General features: G+C 46.1%; 1 protein-coding gene across 1 annotated transcript in view; it reads left to right on the forward strand.

Annotated features, from left to right (window-relative positions):
- The window catches only part of LOC126188612 (methyl farnesoate epoxidase-like), a 143592-nt gene that overhangs the window by 58991 nt on the left and 64718 nt on the right, over window positions 1-19883 (forward strand). The window contains exon 3 of the mRNA XM_049930214.1: window positions 9863-10081. Within this exon, the coding sequence (XP_049786171.1) occupies window positions 9863-10081 (219 nt within the window). The remainder of the gene's footprint in view (window positions 1-9862; window positions 10082-19883) is intronic.

Genomic DNA, 19883 nt, shown 5'->3' on the forward strand with positions numbered 1-19883 from the left:
GTTCATACTTATGGTCTGGGTGTAAATTAGAAGAAGCAAACCAAGAAATGTGAAGCATAAAGTAGCTGAGCCCCTCTACTTTTCCAAAGCGGTTGGTGATTTATTTCTATTCTTCAAAGGTGAGAAGCATCACACATCTGGATCATGTGCATGTCCCACCCACTTTTCTCCTAATTCTCAAAACATCATAGGGAATTTTTGCTGCAGATGCCTCACTTCGTTTACTATGATATTTGAGAAAGACATCTGACTGCTTGAGGGAGGAAAGTGTGGAAATTTCTATTGAGGATAAAAGGTCTTAAAGGTGAAGAACGTCCACTTTCAAGAAAAATGTCCCTTCGTTGTCTATGCTGACTTTGAGTTTACTAGTTCCTGTGGCGTGCTGTAAACGTGATCCCAAAGCCTCTCCTACCACTTTCAAAGAACGACACATACCATGTGCAACCTCATATCAAGTAGTATGCTCAAATGATTCCAGTCCAAACACATTTGAATCATACATTGTGGATAATCCTGCAAGATAGTTTCTCTCTGAGCTCGAAAAACTTGCGTTGAGTGTTGATGTTCTTTATGACAAAAACATTCCAATGACCATGAGAGAATGACACCTAATACAGTCAGACAGTTGAATTTTATATTTGTGAGCTGCCATTGAATTTAACAGCTGAGGCACCACATTGTCATCTAATGGGAAAGTTCTGTAGTGCAGCTACAACGTATGTAGCTTCAAGTACCAATTGTCACCACACACACCCGTTTTCTCCGTAATTTGAGTAGGTATGTTGCTCACTTTATTGTTGAACACTTACGTAATTTTATGTTGAAGACAGCAGCGTCGTGGACGACAATGTACATTTTAATTCTCCAAATGAATAATGTCTACAATATCACTCTGCTTCCTGATTTCCTTACGAAAGACGCGCACACCTCTTCAGAAACAGGCTGAAACAATAAGTTGGGAGAAAATGCGTGTCACCAGAACTGCATATCTCATTGACACAAAATTTCAGCTTGTGATGAAGAAGGAAGTCTTCTGATACAAATACCTGTATTCGATGGAGAGACTCCAGAAAAACCATTTCCCAGGATACCCACATTCCCTATCAAACTCATAGGAACGACCATAATGGATCCAGAGGACTGGGATGCGTAGAATTTTTGGCAGGAATTTACTTGTTCACACACGTTTCTTGAAAATTCCAGAGTGTATCCCTAGGAGCAGGGGCGGCTCCTGTATAGGTTTGCAGGTTTGCGCCACTCCCAAGGAATAATTTTGTTCAACTGTGTTTGCCTTCTGCGCTTTCTACACTAGTGGAGAAGTAGTGCTCCGTTTATCTCTTTTGAAATGCCCCGGCTCCAAACGCCGAACACAGCGGAGTTGGACAGAATGTGCCGACGGCGACAGCAGGTTGCACTGTGGCTGCAAACGCGGACTTGGGTGTCCCAGAGGGGATGCGGGGGCAACGCTTGGCAACACTGTACTCGTATGCGGCCTTGTGTATACAAACACCTCACCCAGGCCACCCTGCCAGCCGCAGGAAGAGGGCCTGAACTCTTCCGAAGGGAAACGGAACTATCGGATCTTCGAACAAAACGGGATTCTCGCACCACCTTACCGGTTCAGGTGCAGCTGCGAGCGAAGTAACTAGTTCCTGTGCGTTGTGTTAGTTATTTTAGCGTGTGCTACAGTGAATTTTGAGGCTCAAGTGACAAGTGAATAAGTGAAATAACGAATCAGGTAATTTCATTACTCTCTGAACCCTTCAGTTGACAGAAGTTTGAAGAAAGAAATCAAGAAGCTAGGTAGGCCAACTCGTGCTTTAACAATTGCTCAAACTGTTAAAACAAAAAGTTGCCAATTCAATAGGAAATTTAACTCTGATTTGTACAACAAGCATGGATGGCTGTGTGGTTGTGACATGAAAAATGCCTTATTTTGTTTTCCTTGTTTATTATTTGGAGGAGATCTTTCATGGTCTAAACACAGAGTCTGTGACATTCAACACCTCCATGACAAAATTGGAAAACACGAACTTTCTTCAGTCTATGTAAATAACGTTTTGAATATGGCAGGTCTAGACAATGTAAATATACACTCCTGGAAATGGAAAAAAGAACACATTGACACCGGTGTGTCAGACCCACCATACTTGCTCCGGACACTGCGAGAGGGCTGTACAAGCAATGATCACACGCACGGCACAGCGGACACACCAGGAACCGCGGTGTTGGCCGTCGAATGGCGCTAGCTGCGCAGCATTTGTGCACCGCCGCCGTCAGTGTCAGCCAGTTTGCCGTGGCATACGGAGCTCCATCGCAGTCTTTAACACTGGTAGCATGCCGCGACAGCGTGGACGTGAACCGTATGTGCAGTTGACGGACTTTGAGCAAGGGCGTATAGTGGACATGCGGGAGGCCGGGTGGACGTACCGCCGAATTGCTCAACACGTGGGGCGTGAGGTCTCCACAGTACATCGATGTTGTCGCCAGTGGTCGGCGGAAGGTGCACGTGCCCGTCGACCTGGGACCGGACCGCAGCGAAGCACGGATGCACGCCAAGACCGTAGGATCCTACGCAGTGCCGTAGGGGACCGCACCGCCACTTCCCAGCAAATTAGGGACACTGTTGCTCCTGGGGTATCGGCGAGGACCATTCGCAACCGTCTCCATGAAGCTGGGCTACGGTCCCGCACACCGTTAGGCCGTCTTCCGCTCACGCCCCAACATCGTGCAGCCCGCCTCCAGTGGTGTCGCGACAGGCGTGAATGGAGGGACGAATGGAGACGTGTCGTCTTCAGCGATGAGAGTCGCTTCTGCCTTGGTGCCAATGATGGTCGTATGCGTGTTTGGCGCCGTGCAGGTGAGCGCCACAATCAGGACTGCATACGACCGAGGCACACAGGGCCAACACCCGGCATCATGGTGTGGGGAGCGATCTCCTACACTGGCCGTACACCACTGGTGATCGTCGAGGGGACACTGAATAGTGCACGGTACATCCAAACCGTCATCGAACCCATCGTTCTACCATTCCTAGACCGGCAAGGGAACTTGCTGTTCCAACAGGACAATGCACGTCCGCATGTATCCCGTGCCACCCAACGTGCTCTAGAAGGTGTAAGACAACTACCCTGGCCAGCAAGATCTCCGGATCTGTCCCCCATTGAGCATGTTTGGGACTGGATGAAGCGTCGTCTCACGCGGTCTGCACGTCCAGCACGAACGCTGGTCCAACTGAGGCGCCAGGTGGAAATGGCATGGCAAGCCGTTCCACAGGACTACATCCAGCATCTCTACGATCGTCTCCATGGGAGAATAGCAGCCTGCATTGCTGCGAAAGGTGGATATACACTGTACTAGTGCCGACATTGTGCATGCTCTGTTGCCTGTGTCTATGTGCCTGTGGTTCTGTCAGTGTGATCATGTGATGTATCTGACCCCAGGAATGTGTCAATAAAGTTTCCCCTTCCTGGGACAATGAATTCACGGTGTTCTTATTTCAATTTCCAGGAGTGTAGCTACCCAATTAGACAGTGGGTACATAAGGTCCGTGGCATTACACAACCAAAATCTTACTGATAATAGGTACATATTGAATCTAATTATTAACTGTATTCGTTTCTGTGGTGCGTTGGAACTTGCCCTTAGAGGACATGATGAGACTGAATCATCTTCCAATCCTGGTATTTTTCGTTCCTTAATTAATTTTAGTGCAGCATTAGACTCTGTATTAAAATCGCATTTAGAGGAATCTACAGTTTTCAAAGAAACCTCAAAAACCATCCAGGATGAACTCTTCCAGTGCATGCTTCAAGTCTGACAAGCGAAAATTAGAAAGGAGATTAAGGATGCTGAGTTTTTGGCCATAATAGCTGACGAAAGCAGTGACGTAGCCTGTGTTTTCCAGATGGTTATAGTATATAGGTACATCATTAACGGAATACCAGTTGAAAGATTTTGTAACTTCAGAACACAAGAAAAGCATGGTGCCCAGTCTTTGGCAACGTCCATTATTGAACAGATAAATAATCATTTGGGGAATTGTCGACATAAGCACATGGGGTGCAGGCTCTTGTTAAGGCATAGTTTCCTAACGCTTCATACATTCATTGTTATGCCCACCAGCTGAATCTCATTATGCTTAAAGCCGCTTCCATTAATAAAAATGTGCGAATTTTCTTCACTAAACTTCAGGGACTTTAACAGCTTCTTTTCAGCACCTCCTCAAAGAACAGCAGTTCTCGACGAAATAGTACGAAAACGACTGCCATGTTCAGTACCTACTCGTTGGAATTTTCAGTCAAGTAGCGTCAATACCGTTTTGGAATATAGGGAAGATATTATCACGAGTATGAATAATATGTTTAATGAAAACACGATCGTGCAAGCCTGTGGCTTAGTAACAATTTTGAAGGACGAAAAGTTCATTTTTTGGCTTTCATTTTTTCATAAAATTATAATCCATGTGGATATTTTGTATAACCAGCTACAAAAAAGGGATATTGACCCAACTTACGCACAAAGTCAGCTGACAGCTTTTGAGCGTGAAATTGCAAACATTAGGGAAGGAGTGAGTGAAAATTCAACAGGTTTACACGAGTACCATAAAAGAGGGAGAACTGAAGATGGCTCAGCGATGTGTAATCTACTGCAGGAGGCAAAAAAAGTATGTGATGTCGTAAGTTAAGAGGCAAAAGAAAGATTCAAGTTCACTGGACAGCTAGTTACAGCCCCTCTCTTTCTACCAGAGAAATTCGCTACTTACTGTTCCACTTTTCCAGAAACTTCTTTCAGAGCTGCTATTGAATGCTACTCTTTTTTGAAGCAAAGAAACTTCGAACAGAACCCTCTGTTACTTATGGAAGAGAGGAGTTCAAAAGCATGTGTGGAGCTTTGAGCTTTCTGGATTACATAACAGACAATAATCTTGGCGATACACTGAGCGAATCTGTGAATCTCCTGAAATTACAATTACAATGACCACATCAGAAGCAGAACATTGTTTTTCTTCGCTGAAATGCATCAAAACCTTCTTGCGGAATACTATGGACCAAGAAAGACTATGAGCACTCGCGATGCTGTGTATTGGAGGAGAGCTCATTTTAGGAATTGCGGACATCAGTCAAAGAGTGATTGAAAGATATGCAAATCTGAAGGAAAGAAGACTAGAGTTCCAGTACAAGTGATCACCACCACATCCAAATTCAGAGATAAACGGCGTTAACATCAGTCCTGCTGAAAAAGATTAGTTAGGCATGCCTACCACTTTTTGAGTACATAGAGGTGCAGTTGATTTTAATTCCTTTTATTCTGCAAAAGTAATACTTTTTTCTGTGTACATCTTTTGGTTTTATTATGAGTAGAAGCAGGAGTGACACAAGCGAGCTGCCTGGTTATATCAGGCATCACAAAAACATTGAGCAATGTACTGATTTTCTCTCTTTTGTTGATGTTTTCCTTCGTGAGTAAAGTGCACCACCATCTTCTTTGGTCACGAGCCGCCACTGCCTGGGAGCATACACTCTGGATCCTGCCTTCTATTAAACTGCGCCAGGATTTTCGTGTGATGTACTGCTAAAAAAGAAACAGAGATCGACATCGAACTGTTGATTAAGGTTGATATGTTGCTTTTTTCAAATGGAGGATTCTCGAGGGACTTGGCCAGTGCATCCAGAGGTATGCCAAGGGAACAATCCACGAATGAATGGGGATGAGTACAGACCATATGAGGATTTAAAGTATTTATTTTACTTGGATGTAAACAATCTGTATGGACTTCACATACTTTTTGAAGAGGTCTGATGATCTTCCAGATATAAAATCGTCAGATTGAAAGATGAGATCGAACCTGTGGCTGCTGATGCTGGTAACGGATATGTCCAGGAGGAAGACCTGGAGTACCTCACCAATTTGCAAGATGTACACAGCGACTTAACATTGTGTCTGGAGTGCCTAGTTTCACGAAATGCTTCTGTCCCTAAGACAATGTTGTGGAATAAGCAGAAATACATTCTACACTACAGAAACCTCCAGCAATGTCTCAGGATGGGGATGCATCTTGTTAGAATCACTTACATTACCTCCTTTGACCAGCATGCCTGGTTGAAGTAGTACGTTGATATTAATACCGAACAGAGTGTTGTCGTAATGTGTGATTTTGAGAAACATTTTTATAAATTAGTGAATAATTCAGTCGCGAGATTCATTTAGTTCACTTTTAGGACTGGCGTTATGGAGCCAAAGATTACTTTTCGAGGCCAAATTTTAAGTGGGCCACAACCTTCAATGAATGACTACTGCTCACTGTGGAGATGGCTAAGGTTTCAGTAGAGTTCACGAAGCCAATCTATATGGGTAATTGTATTCTAGACCTCTCCAAACTCCACATGTACATATTCCAGTACGAGTTTGCAAACTTTGCTGATGTCTAGTTATTTATAAGGGTGTAGGCCCTTTCACGAACTAAGCTAAAGGCCGTGATTCATATGAAGTAATTAGGTAAAATCCTGAACAATTCGACCTGTCTGGACGTACGGCTAATATTCCTTACAGTATAACGTCTTAGAATAAGAAAGTTATCGGACTGATAAACAGTGAGGTGAATGGCTTGCAGATTGTGCAGTTTGTGGGGCTCAGATCAAAAATGTACACTTACTGTATAGACGCGGATGTCACCCAAAGATGGGTGTGCAATGGGCTCTTACAATCAAAGACTATAAGGAGAGTCTGCCGAGCGGTGTTCCACCTCTGCATATGGTCACCAAGTAATCTTTCAGCTGCTAGGCTATGCTATCATTAGGCATATCTGTCAATGAATATGTCCTATATTAACATATTCATTAGCAAGGCTGATAGACTGGGTCGAAAATAATAACACAAAAAAGTTTCTTTGGATATATTTATTTACATAGTGACAATTACACAATCTTTCTCCTGATGCCCCCCAGTATCAAGGCTTTCCATTTCTGATGCACAAACCTGTGAGTAGATACCTCTGACAGATGTTTATAACAAATACGTATACTTGTTAAAGCAAGAGACCCATCAGGTCCCATCAGCTTTAACACATGAGACCTAGACGTATGAACAGAAAGCAAAGAAATGACAACAGTAGTTCAACGTTTTGCGTTTACAAATGTCTTATACATTCTGCAGTCTAAAAACGATGTATTAATAAAGTAATTGAAATTCTTGCTGGCTATGCAATTTGTACAACATGAGAAGTGGTTATTATCAAACTAATAATTAAGCTGAGAGCACGAGGCTATTTCTCTTATTAATCCTGTGTGAGGCACTAGTGCAGGGCCCTATGGTTACTCTTTCAAACTGATGGAAGGAACAAAATATTAATAAGGATATGACATTGTCTTTTGACTTGTGATTATTAGCTCCCAATGAATATATCTGTTTTCACATATAACAATATGATTAACATTACATGAATTATGTGATATACAGGCCGCTATCATACAAAGCCTTACTCTTCTAGATACTCATGAAATATAAAATCTGCAAAAACGCTTTGGTGAACAAATACAGCACGTGAGCAGAATTGAAGCTGCCCCATGTTAATCGTAACCTCGAATATTACTCTGTTATTCATTATTCCTTCCTAACCATGGAATATTGCTTTTCTGATATGGCCCACCAAATCATAAGTAAGAGATAGACATTGTATTCCAGAGTAGACGTATGTAGAAATACTGAATACAGTTCCCAGTATGAGGTCGTGAATATGAGTTGTAGGCTGCTTTCAGATTTCGCTCTCCAATTTTCTCAGTAAGATTCAATGCAGTCACGCTCAAAAGCACACACCATCACACATAAGTAATACAAACACCTAAACACCAGAACAGCTCAAATGAAACACACACGAAAAACAAGGGTTTGCTCTCCTTCAAATGTGCCAGCCGTGTGGAGCGTCTCAGCGCCCTCAGTTGTCATTGGCCGATGCCTTTCTCCTCTCAAAGCTCTTAGGCACGATAAACCAGCATGACAGATGTGGGAGTGAATACACGGAAAATCAGCCACTGGGTGCAGATTATTCATGCGTAGTTAACGTGCAAGAACATAGGAGGAAGGAAAGAATATTAGGGTTTAATATTCTGTCGACATCGAGGACATTGGAGCACAATCTCAAAATGTTTCAATGATGTGGAAGGAAAATGACCATGCCGTTTCAAACGAAATTGGCCATGCCCTATCAAAGGAAGTATCCCAGGATTTCCCTGGAGCTATTTAGGGAAATCATGGAAAACATAAAGATGGCTGAACACAGATTTGAACTGTTGTCCCCCAGAATGCAAGTGCAGTTCATTAACCACTGTACCATCTCGCTCGGTGTAAGAACATAGTATATCGAAGTTCGCAAATTATAACAGACAACTTTCAAGATTTACTTTTTATGTCAAAACGGAAATCATATGTGTAGCAGCTGTTTTAAAAAGTGGGCAAGAAAATAGATTTCTACTTTGTGTAGATATGAAAACCATTCATGAGTCACTGAAAGTTCAGTTTCACTCAAACATTTTCTTTTAGTATAGCTGACCAGAGCCAATTTTTTTTCTTTCTGCATACAATGTACGACAAAAAAAGAACAACGCATCACAAAGAAGTTATGCAAATTGGTCACAAACTAATCTTCGTACCGTTATAGAACAAAATACAAAACTGTAAAATTTGCCACCCAGTGGATGAATATGTGACTTTGCAGTGCAATTTCTCCGCACAGCTGACAAGGGTAGTGGACAGGGGAGATGTCGATACCAGGACATTAGGTTATTGCGAATTTCATTCCATGAACTCAGTTGGACAGTAGTGTCTCGCACACAAGCACCTGAACAATATATTCAGATGTCAGCATCTGTGATAGGATGCATAGCTGAGTTCAAAGAAGCTGCTTAGAGCAACTGGCGAATCGCTCGACGTTTGAATAGGAGCGATACCACTATCTGACGATGTTGGCAGAAATGAGTGAATCTTGGTCGAACACATTGTTGAGAAGGAAGCGGTCAACGTGCAGAGAAAACATAACATGAGGACTGAGCAATCGCCAAAGAGGGCCTCAGAGTCCTTGATTCATCATTATCATCAATTCACGTGCAACTGGTGCATCGGTGACCACAACGGCATTTAATAGAGAGACTACCATTGACCTCTGTACACCAACAAGCCTGTTTCCAATGGTGTTGGGCACGTTTGCCCTCAAATCTGATTGGAGTAGGATTGTCTTCAGTGATGAGTCCCCCTTTGAAATGAGCCCCAATGACCAGTGAAGACGTGTTTGAAGACGCCCTGTACAGCTGTGGGATACCAACCTGACTGTCACATACCATGAGGCCTGACAGCTAGGACTGATACTCTGGGGTGCCATTTCAACTGGTACCATGACCACGTCGGTTGTTATCCACGGCGCCCTTACAGCAGTGCGGTACGTCGACGATATCCCATGTCCCATTTTGTTAATCTTCATGGCAAACCATCCTGGGCTTACATTTCAGCAAGATAATGCCCACCCACACATGGCGAGAGGTTGTACAGTTTGTCTCCGTGCTCCCCAAATCCTGTGTTGGTCAACAATGTCGCTGGATCTTTCCCCAACTGAGAACGTTTGGAGCATTATGGCAGAGACCTCCAACAAGCTTGTGATTTTGACTATCCAACGCGTAAATTGGACAGAATTTGGCATGATATCCCTTAGAAGGACATCAAACGACTCTATCAATCAATGTAAAGCCAGATGACGTCCAACTACCCCCCCCCTCCCCGTCCGAGCCTTTTTACCCTTTTGCCTTGATACCGAATTTCTGGTCTCACTGGCCGTCAAAAATTTTACTGTTGGTAATGTGTGTCGGATGCATAGGTGTATCAGTGGTGGACGGCAAGCTGTGGCAGGAGCAACGCGCCTTCGTGATGCGTCAACTGCGCTCACTTGGCTTCAGTGGGGCTGCCATGCAGGCTCAGGCGGGGAAGGAGGTGCGCGCCCTGCTGGACGTACTGAGCAACAGCTGTGGAAGGCCGACACAGCTCAAGAAGGTGTTGGCGCCCTCCGTGCTCAACGTGATACTCCAATTCTGTGCTGGTGAGTACACCTGTCCATTCATGTACTGCTAGGTAGTGTCTGCGAGGTGCTACCTAAAAATTTCAAGAACGCACGCTAATAATTAGAAAACATGCATCAAATTTTAATGTCGACTGTCACCTTCAAAATAGTCTCCATTCGCTTGTATGTAACACTTCCTGGTATTTTCCCCTTTTTGGAAGCAGTGCTGGTAGTGTGCAGGATGAATTGTACTCAACTGTTGCTATTGCATTGGAATCTGTTCTGTATAATCAAAAAGTTGCCCTTTCAACATCATTGTCATTTTCGGGAAGAGGAAGAAACGCAAGGGGCTAGGTCAGGTGAGTGGTGAAAATGGGAGACAGTTGCCATGTTGTATTTTGCCAGGAATTCCGTCACAGTGAGCGACGTGCATGCGTGAAGTAGCAACCAGTCTTTGTTCTCCCATTGCACGTTTGCATTTAACCTCTTCCCTTTTAAAAAAAAAGTTCAAATGTGTGTGAAATCTTATGGGACTTAACTGCTAAGGTCATCAGTCCCTAAGCTTACACACTATTTAACCTAAATTATCCTAAGGACAAACACAGACATCCATGTCAGAGGGACGACTCGAACCTCCGCCGGGACCAGCCGCACAGTCCATGACTGCAGCGCCTTAGACCGCTCGGCTAATCCCGCGCGGCCCTCTTCCCTCAATCTTCTCAAAACATCTCTGTGACTGTCTGACCATATGGAAGAAATTCCTTACGTACAATTCCACGGACGTAAAAAAAAAAAGTTAAAAAGAAAGCATTAGCATCGACTTGGTGTTACTGCTAACTTGGCGCGACTTTTTGGGTTGTGGAAAGGATGGTATCTTCCACTGCTATTTTGTTTCAGCGCCATGTTTGCACCTGGTGGCCAAAATTGTAACTACCGTTTCCACAGTAAATCGATTCCACATTAACTCATTAGCATATCTACCAAATTTTGCTGTCATTCCAGCTCACACTGGACCTCTGCGAGCAGCTGCACTTTACCTGTAACCGCCTGGTACTTTCGCGATCGTTTCTGGAGTCGGGTGTAATGACAGTTCGTCCAGGGTGGGCTCCCGGCAATCTTTATTCACTTAAATCACTCAGATGTTCTTGCTTGGCTTAAAGCTTCCACACGAAAAGCCTCCTTTAGCTGCGGAGGGTTTCAGCTGCAGTTTTGCGGAGCTTAAAACAAAACTTAATGGAGATCCTTGTTTGTTCTTCCATGTCAGTCATTTCGAAATTCGCCGACATAGTAGAACGCACTGTAAATAAATCAGCAACAACGTACACTGCAATGTACTCACAATGACGTCACGTGGAAGAACGGCAATTGAAAGATATAAGTAGAGGCGTCTAGCGGCAGAAGATTTTGCTACTGATTCTTTGGGCGCAATATTAAAACTATCAGAGATGTTGGGTAACATCTCAAAAATGGTTTAAATGGTTCTGAGCACTATGGGACTTAACATCTGAGGTCATCAGTCCTCTAGAACTTAGAACTACTTAAACCTAACTAACCTAAGGACATCACACACATCCATGCTTGAGGCACGATTCGAACATCGACGGTAGCGCTCGCGCGGTTCCAGACTGAAGCGCCTAGAACCGCTCGACCACACTGGCCGGCAGTAACATCTCATTAGTGCCGGTACTTCCTCTCCTTTTCACATAATTGAACTAAATTCTTCTCTGTAGTAATTTACACGGATTTCGCAAACAACAGTCGTGTGAAACACATGTACGTCCGCGAGACCCAAGAGACAACGGATACCACTGCCTAGGTTGATGACGTCATCCTTGACTTTCAGGAGCTCTTTTGATCCTGCTACGTACTGTCTATGGGAAAAGGAAGCTTACTGATTACCGTATCAGCATTGTTACTGGACTCAAGAATTTTAGCAAGATCTTGAGACATAAAAATAACTTTGGGCCACGACCGAAGCGAGTGTTACATTGCCATTGCAGTTCGCAGATAATGCTGTTGTACACAGAGAAGTCCTTCTTCGTAAAATTGTAGCGAAATGCTGGAAGACCTGCAGAGGACTGCCGCTTGGTGCAGGGATTGGCACTTGACTTTCAACACAAATCTTCCGACACGAAACACCGAGTGACGTAGGATGGTCATGCACTCTAGGCGTCACAGTAAACCCTCCTGCCACGCTGCACTACACTGATGCTTATAGGCACATGGCGCACACTTGTGTAACTCACAGGCAGGTATGAATGAAAGCGAGACTTTCCATGCTTTAGTGAGATATCATTAGTGTTATTATCATTAATCTTTATATTAGAATTTTTTTTATGGATAGCGAAATGCTAGCGTATAGCCTCCAAAGGACGTCAACCTCTTTCGCCATCTCGCAAAAACACTACTTTTTCCTGGGGGGTGAGGCTCGCAAAGGCTGAGACCACACTGACCTGTAGGTTTTGTAAAGTTATGTTGTGACTTTTTCATTATTTTTAATTTTTGTCTATGTTCATTCTCAATTCGCTTACTACCTTTGCATTTTTGTTTCTTGTTGATAGCTTTCATTCCGTTGAAACTGCGTGCCCGTAAGAAACAAATTACGACAAAGGCCTCCACTCTTGGATACTTCTCATTTATAATGCCCTTTTACCGTACAAAAACTTTTCGGTTACGGTTAATGAAACTGCATGAAGTTCTCTTGCATTTTGAAAGTGAATTCGCTAAAACTTGCTATTGACTTCCTTAAAAATTCTAAGGAAATTGTCTGAAGTCAGTTCTTTCTTGAAACATTTATATGATCAGATAGTTTACCTTATAAATGCGCTAATTCGTGGTGTTTCCTTTAAGTTTATGAACAACATAAAGCCGGCCGTAGTGGCCGAGCGGTTCTAGCCGCTTCAGTCCGGAACCGCGCGACTTCTAGGTCGCAGGTTTGAATCCTGCCTCGGGCTTGGATGTGTGAGATGTCCTTAGGTTCGTTAGGTTTAAGTAGTTCTAAGTTCTAGGGGACTGCTGACCTCAGATGTAAAGTCCCATAGTGCTCAGGGCCATTTGAACCATAAACAACATATCCTGCGATCACCGTTAATTCTTTTCCCTGTGGTATCTTATTTCTGTTCCCATAATTTCTAATTGTTGGTGAAGACAAACATTATCCCATTCCCAGCAGTGTTTGTTTTCACGGTTAATGTTTTGTCTAGTAGAATTTTCTTCATTATATATAGATACATATATACATCATTACAGTACCTTCGCTTTTGTGCCCGAATATTTCTCTCGTTATTACCCTCATTATTATGCCCTAAATCACCACCACAGGATGGTAGATTTAGAGCTGCAACAGCAAGAGTCTTCATTTTGCGTTTCGAAGGAATATTCGGTTGCTTAGTTTTCAAATCCCTTTCATAATCCAAATCAGTAAAATATATTGAGCATACACGAGTATGTGCAACCGAAAACGAACCTACACGTTTACAAGCATTTATCTATTTTCGTTTCGTCCCAATGCTTTTGGGAACTATGTGAAACTTAATTCCTGAAATACTTGTCTGCTGTTGTTTGTATAACTGGCGATCGCCCCGCAAACCATTGTTTTTCAGTTATAAAGTACACTGATAATTACGGGATAACTCTGGGCTCAGTCGTTATCACCCTGGACTCGCATTCGAGAGGGCAGCACTCCAAATCCTCATCCAGTTATTCAGCTTTAGAGTTTCCACGGTTTCTCTAAATCACTGAATGTAAATATCAGGAATGGTTGCTTTGACAGGAAATGGCTGATTTCCCTCTCCATTCTTCCTCCAAACGAACTTGTCCTCTGTTTCTAACGACCTCGTCGTCGACAGGAAACTAAATCAAAGTCTTCCTTCCTTTAAGCGTGAAGCGGTTTTTATGATGGTTTCCCGAGCTTCCTGTTGCTGGGAACAGACTTCGTTATTATGTTGGTTAAACATTTCTGACATGGGTCAGTCTGTGGGCGAACTGCAATGTATGGTAACTGAAGAAAATTCACAAGCATAGATAGCTAAAAAGCATTTTATTCGATGACCCGTTTAGACAGAGCTATGCTGTTACCATCGGATCTTATGGTTTTGAACTTTTACAACGTGTTATTCATCAGTGTTACAAGTAGTCTCACAGTCCACAAAAATGGTTCAAATGGCTCTGAGCACTATGGAACTTAACATTGAGGTCATCAGTCCCCTAGAACTTAGAACTACTTAAACCTAACTAACCTAAGGACATCACACACATCCATGACCGAGGCAGGATTCGAACCTGCGACCGTAGCGGTCGCTCGGTTCCAGAGTGAAGCGCCTAGAGCCGCTCGACCGGCTCACATTCCACATGTAGACCCCATTACCATGAAGATCACTACACATCGGAATGCAAATTTAAAAGCATTATGTACAAAAACAAACATATCTATATTGTGCCGACTGCAAATATTCACTTTCATTACCAGATAGCAGCTGCCTGTCCTCAAGTGGTGTGCTTGGAGTACTGGTCTGGCCAGTGAGCCGTGCGGTCTTGGCCACGTAATATATGACTGTTCTAGCATCCCTTAAACAGTCAGTGATCATTAAATACTGCTACAAATATTTTCAAATGGGGTATTGCAGTAATCGATAAATCTATAACGAGATGGCTATGAGCCGGCCGGAGTGGCCGAGCGGTTCTAGGCGCTACAGTCTGGAGCCGCGCGACCGCTACGGTCGCAGGTTCGAATCCTGCCTCGGGCATGGATGTGTGTGATGTCCTTAGGTTAGTTAGGTTTAAGTAGTTCTAAGTTCTAGGCGACTCATGACCTCAGATGTTAAGTCCCATAGTGCTCAGAGCCATTTGAACCATTTTTGAAAAACATGCGATTGTAGGACAACAAAACTTTACGGAAACATTTTTAAGGACATACAGAAGAGAAATAACTAATAAACCATTGAAGGAAACACATTTCGATTTCCACATGAAAGGGTAATACCTGTTAGTTGTGTACCATGTTTACGCTCTAGGTTACAAGTGTTCAAATGTGTGTGAAATCCTATGGGACTCAACTGCTAAGGTCATCAGTCCCTAAGCTTACACACTACTTAACCTAAATTATCCTAAGGACAAACACACACAACCATGCTCCAGGGAGGACTCGAACCTCCGCCGGGACCAGCCGCACAGTCCATGACCGCAGCGCCGAGACCGCTCGGCTAATCCCGCGCGGCTCTAGGTTACAAACGTTGCTCTATGGGCTGATCATTTGCATCCATGACTAAAGATTAGAGACTGTTCTATTGCTGCATAAAACATCTCAAGTGGGATGTTCCCCACCTCCTTCGCTATGGTCGTCTTCAGTCTCTTGATGTTTTAGTGTCACATTGATAAACCCTGTCCTTCAACTAACCCCACGGCCAGAAATCACACAGGTCCGAATCTGGTGATCTTGGTCGTCACACAATTCACAAATCTCCTGTTAATTTGAACTTCTGAGTCATTTTCTTCAACCCCGGTGTGGAAAGGGAACCCATCCGTATTTCTTTTATGCATTGACATCCATGAAGAGTAGCAGCACTGTAGTAACCAAAACCCATCGCGGGAACGCCTTGGGCTGCGGATCGGAGCCGCTACGCGGGGAAGCTGCCGGCGGTGGAGCACTTACCATCGGGTAAACACAAGGACGAGTCGGACGACAGACCAACGACAACCGACAACGACCGACTATGACCGACACAACAAGGAAGAGATAAACAACGGAGGCTTGTAGAAACCACAACACCAAAACCAACAGCAAATCCACTCGGAACCAGAGCCAGGCAAATGTCAACAACGAGCAACGACCAGAACGCAGTACCGCCGACATAGAGACGCAATCCAGAGCGAGTACCAGACTGGCTGGACTAGGTTTTTTTTTTCTTTATTGTTATTTTTAAACCCGTACAAACAGGCAGGCTGTCAGCAGCATGTTACGCTGCTCTTCAGCCATAGAAGATACAAAGAAACAACAGAAAGAATACACATAAGTTACATAACGGTGGGGAATTAAACAGTAGACACATAAAGACAAAGACGGAGCCGTTCACACTCGACGATAATCCATACTACAAACTGTTGACACGACGCACAAACACTGAAGATGTCGATGGCACAGGTGAACGATGGAGTGCGACGGTGAACAGTGAACACTAAACACGACGGCACACACGAGACACTGATGGCGATGATCTCCGGCGCGCGAATGTCCATGTAGCGTGTGCGAGTCCGGTGACCTGCCAAGAGGGGAAGAAGGGTGAGGGGGGGGGGGAGAGGGGAGAACAAAGATGCCAATAGCTGAGGAGATGGGAGGAGGAGTAGAGGGACAGGGGAGCGGAAGCCCGGGGGAGGAGTGGGGAGAAATGGAGAAGGGAGGGAAGGGGGAGAGAAGGGAGGGAGGGTGCCCAAAGGAGCAAACATAGGAAGAGGGAGGGAGGATCAAAGTGGGTAGGAGGGGTAGAGGGAGGAGAGGAGGGCATCATCAGGGAGGGGGAGCTGGCGGAAGCAACCTTGGGAGAGGGTAAGGAGGGTGGAGAGATGGAGACCGGGTGGGATGTGGGAATACAGGTGCGGCAGTGGGCGGAGGTGGGAGAGGATGGGGGAGACAAGTGGGTGAGGAGGATCGAGTTTTCGGGAGGTGTACAGGATCCGTATTCATTCAAGGAAAAGGAGGAGGTGGGGGAACGGAATGAGGTTGTACAAGATCCGCGTGGGGGAGGGGAGACAGATGCAATAGGCGAGGCAGAGAGCATGGCGTTCAAGGATCTGAAGGGATTTGTAAAAGGTAGGGGGGGGGCAGGGATCCAGGCACTATGGGCGTAACAGAGGATAGGGCGGATGAGGGATTTATAGGTGTGGAGTATGGTGGAGGGGTTCAAACCCCACGTACAGACGGAAAGTAGCTTGAGGAGACGGAGTCGGGAGCGTGCCTTGGCTTGGATTGTCCGGAGATGGGGGTCCAGGAGAGGCGACGGTCGAGGGTGATGCCAAGGTACTTAAGGGTGGAGTGAGGCCGATAGGACGGCCATAGATGGTGAGCTAGAAATCAAGGAGGCGGAAGGAAGGGGTGGTTTTGCCTACAATGATCGCCTGGGTTTTGGAGGGATTGACCTTGAGCAACCACTGGTTGCACCAAGTGGTGAACCGGTCAAGATGGGATTGGAGAAGGTGTTGGGAATGCTGCAGGGTGGGGGTGAGGGCAAGGAAGGCGATGTCATCGGCAAACTGGAGAAGGTGGACGGGAGGTGACGGCAGCGGCATGTCCACCGTGTACAAAAGGTACTGAAGTGGGCAGGGGATGGAGCCTTGGGGCACACCGGTGGAGGGAAAAAAGGTGTAGGAATCCCTGTTATGGATGGTGATGTAGGAAGGACGGTGGGAGAGAAAGGAGCCGATCAGACAGACGTAGTTAATGGGAAGGGCGAAGGTTTGGAGCTTGAAGAGGAGACCGGAATGCCATATGCGGTCATAGGCACGTTCGAGGTCCAGGGAGAGGAAGATTGCAGAGTGATGGGAATTTAGCTGTTCAGAAAAGAGATGAGTGAGGTGGAGGAGAAGGTCATCGGAAGAGCAGGACAGTCAAAAGCCACACTGGGTAATGGGAAGGAGGCGGTGCTGGTGGAGACGTTGGTGGATGCGTCAGGTGAGGATGGATTCCAGGACCTTGCTGAAGAGCGAGGTAAGGCTGATGGGACGGTAGGAGGAGATGACGGACGGTGGTTTACCGGGTTTAAGGAACATCAGGGTATGGTTTTCCACAGGTCAGGGTAGTAGCCGGTGGGCAGGACTACATTGTAGAGCCTGGCCGGGGTGGAAAGGAAAGACACGGGAGTTTAACTAAGGTGGCGGTAGGTGACACGATCATGACCAGGAGTGGTGTTGCACATTGTGCGGAGTGTAGCAATGAGATCCTGTGTAGTGATAGGGGCATTGAGTTCCGTGTTTGCAATGTTGTCCAAGTACTGGAAACCAGGTGCGAGGGAAGGGACAGAGGTGTCAGTTCGATCGCGGACATCCGGGAAGAGGGAGTAATCGAACTGGGGATCGTCGGGGATGGAGAAGACATCGGAAAGGTAGGAGGCAAAGTGATTGGCCTTACTAAGGGCGTCAGGGAAGGGGTGATCATCATGGAGAAGAGGATAGTAGGGGGAGGGTTTAGTTCTGGTAAGGCGACGGAAGGCTGACGAAGTACTTGGACGAGTTTATAGGTAGGGTAGCATTTAAACGGGTGCATGTCTGTCGCCAGTCCCAGCGTTTCTTAGCCGCGAGCAAGTGTCGGATGTGTCGCTGGAGTTGCTGGTGGCGTCGTAGTGTGTCTGGGTCATGCGTGTGGAGGAAGGCACGGCAGAGACGGTGGGATTCATGGAGGTGGAGGATGGCCTGTGGGGGTAAGATAGGACGGTGGGGGTGGATGGCGACAGTATGGACGTGGGCCTCCATGGCCTCAGACAAGGTCTGCTGGAGAAAGGAGGCAGCATGGGTAACATCGTCAGGGTGGTGGTAGGTGCAGGGGTGGCCTTCGACCCGGGTGGAGAGGGTATCCCGGTAGGCATTCCAGTCGGCACGGGAATAGTCATGGACGTACTTCAGGGGAGGGTCATTACAAGGGTCGGGGTGGGGGCGACGACCGTCTGAAATGGTGAGGAGGACAGGGAGATGGTCGCTACCAATGAGGTCCAGGATATCCACCGCTATGCGGACAAGGAGGTTGGTGGAGGAGAGGATGACATCGGGAGTGGAGTTGGATTCGGGGATGGTGTGCTGGGGAATGGGGACGAGGTCGCCTTGGAGGGCGGAGAGGAACCAATACCACCGCCGTAACTGGGTGGTGGAACGACTATGGATGTTGAGGTTGGCGGTGATTGCGTAGGAGGAGAAGGTATGATAAATGTGGGAGAGGAAGTCGAAAGGAATAGGGGCATTAGGGCGGACATAGATGGTGGCGCAGGTGATGGTAAGGCCGGGGAAGAGGAGACTAAGGATCAGGTGTTCGGTGGGGTCGGGAAGGAGAGGTTGGAGCTGAACTGGGATCTGGCAGTAGTGACCAATGGCAACTCCGCCACGCACAATCGGTAGGGGATTATCGGAGCGGTGGAGAAGGTAGGGCGAAGTGTGGATGGTGTGGTGGGGTTGGAGGAAGGTTTCATTGAGGAGGAAGGCATCCACACGGTGGGTTGTAAGGGTGTGCATGAAGAGGTTCTTGTTGGCAGGAAGGGAACGGATGTTGTTGAACAGGATATGATGCTGTCACGCCATGGCAGGGATTTAGACGAGGGTGTCAAGACAGGAGAAGGCGAAATGGGTCTGGTTGTGGGAGTAGGTGGCATACATTTTTAGGTGGAAGACGGAATGAGCGGCGGGGGAGACCTGTTGGAGGGTGTGAGGGCGCTGGAGAGGATGGACGTTTTGCAGGACAGTGGTGAGGAACCTGATTATGTCCTCAGCGGTGGGGGGGTGGGACAAAGGGAATTGCCAGGAGGGGTGGGGGCGTCCAGAGGACGGACAGAGACGGTGAGTTCAGGAGTCGTCGAAGTGGGTCAGGCTTTACACTTTTGGGAGTAGGTGGGATGGAGGAGATTGCAGGTATTACAGGAGGGAGGGGATTGAAGGTTAGGGCACTGCTGGAGGAAGTGCACTTGCCTACAATGCGGGCAGGTGGGGGCCTCGCGGCACTCAGTTGCTGGGTGCATGTTGTAGTGCAGACACCTCTAGCAGCGAAGGGATTGAGGAGGGGAATGGGAGGGGTTGACCTTGTAAGCTGGTTGAAGAGGAGGGTACCCTCTTTCAGGAGATGGTCAATGGATGGGGCGTCCTCAGAGAA

This window comes from Schistocerca cancellata, chromosome 5 (genome assembly GCF_023864275.1).
Source record: "Schistocerca cancellata isolate TAMUIC-IGC-003103 chromosome 5, iqSchCanc2.1, whole genome shotgun sequence".
Classification (NCBI taxonomy): Eukaryota; Metazoa; Arthropoda; class Insecta; order Orthoptera; family Acrididae; genus Schistocerca; species Schistocerca cancellata.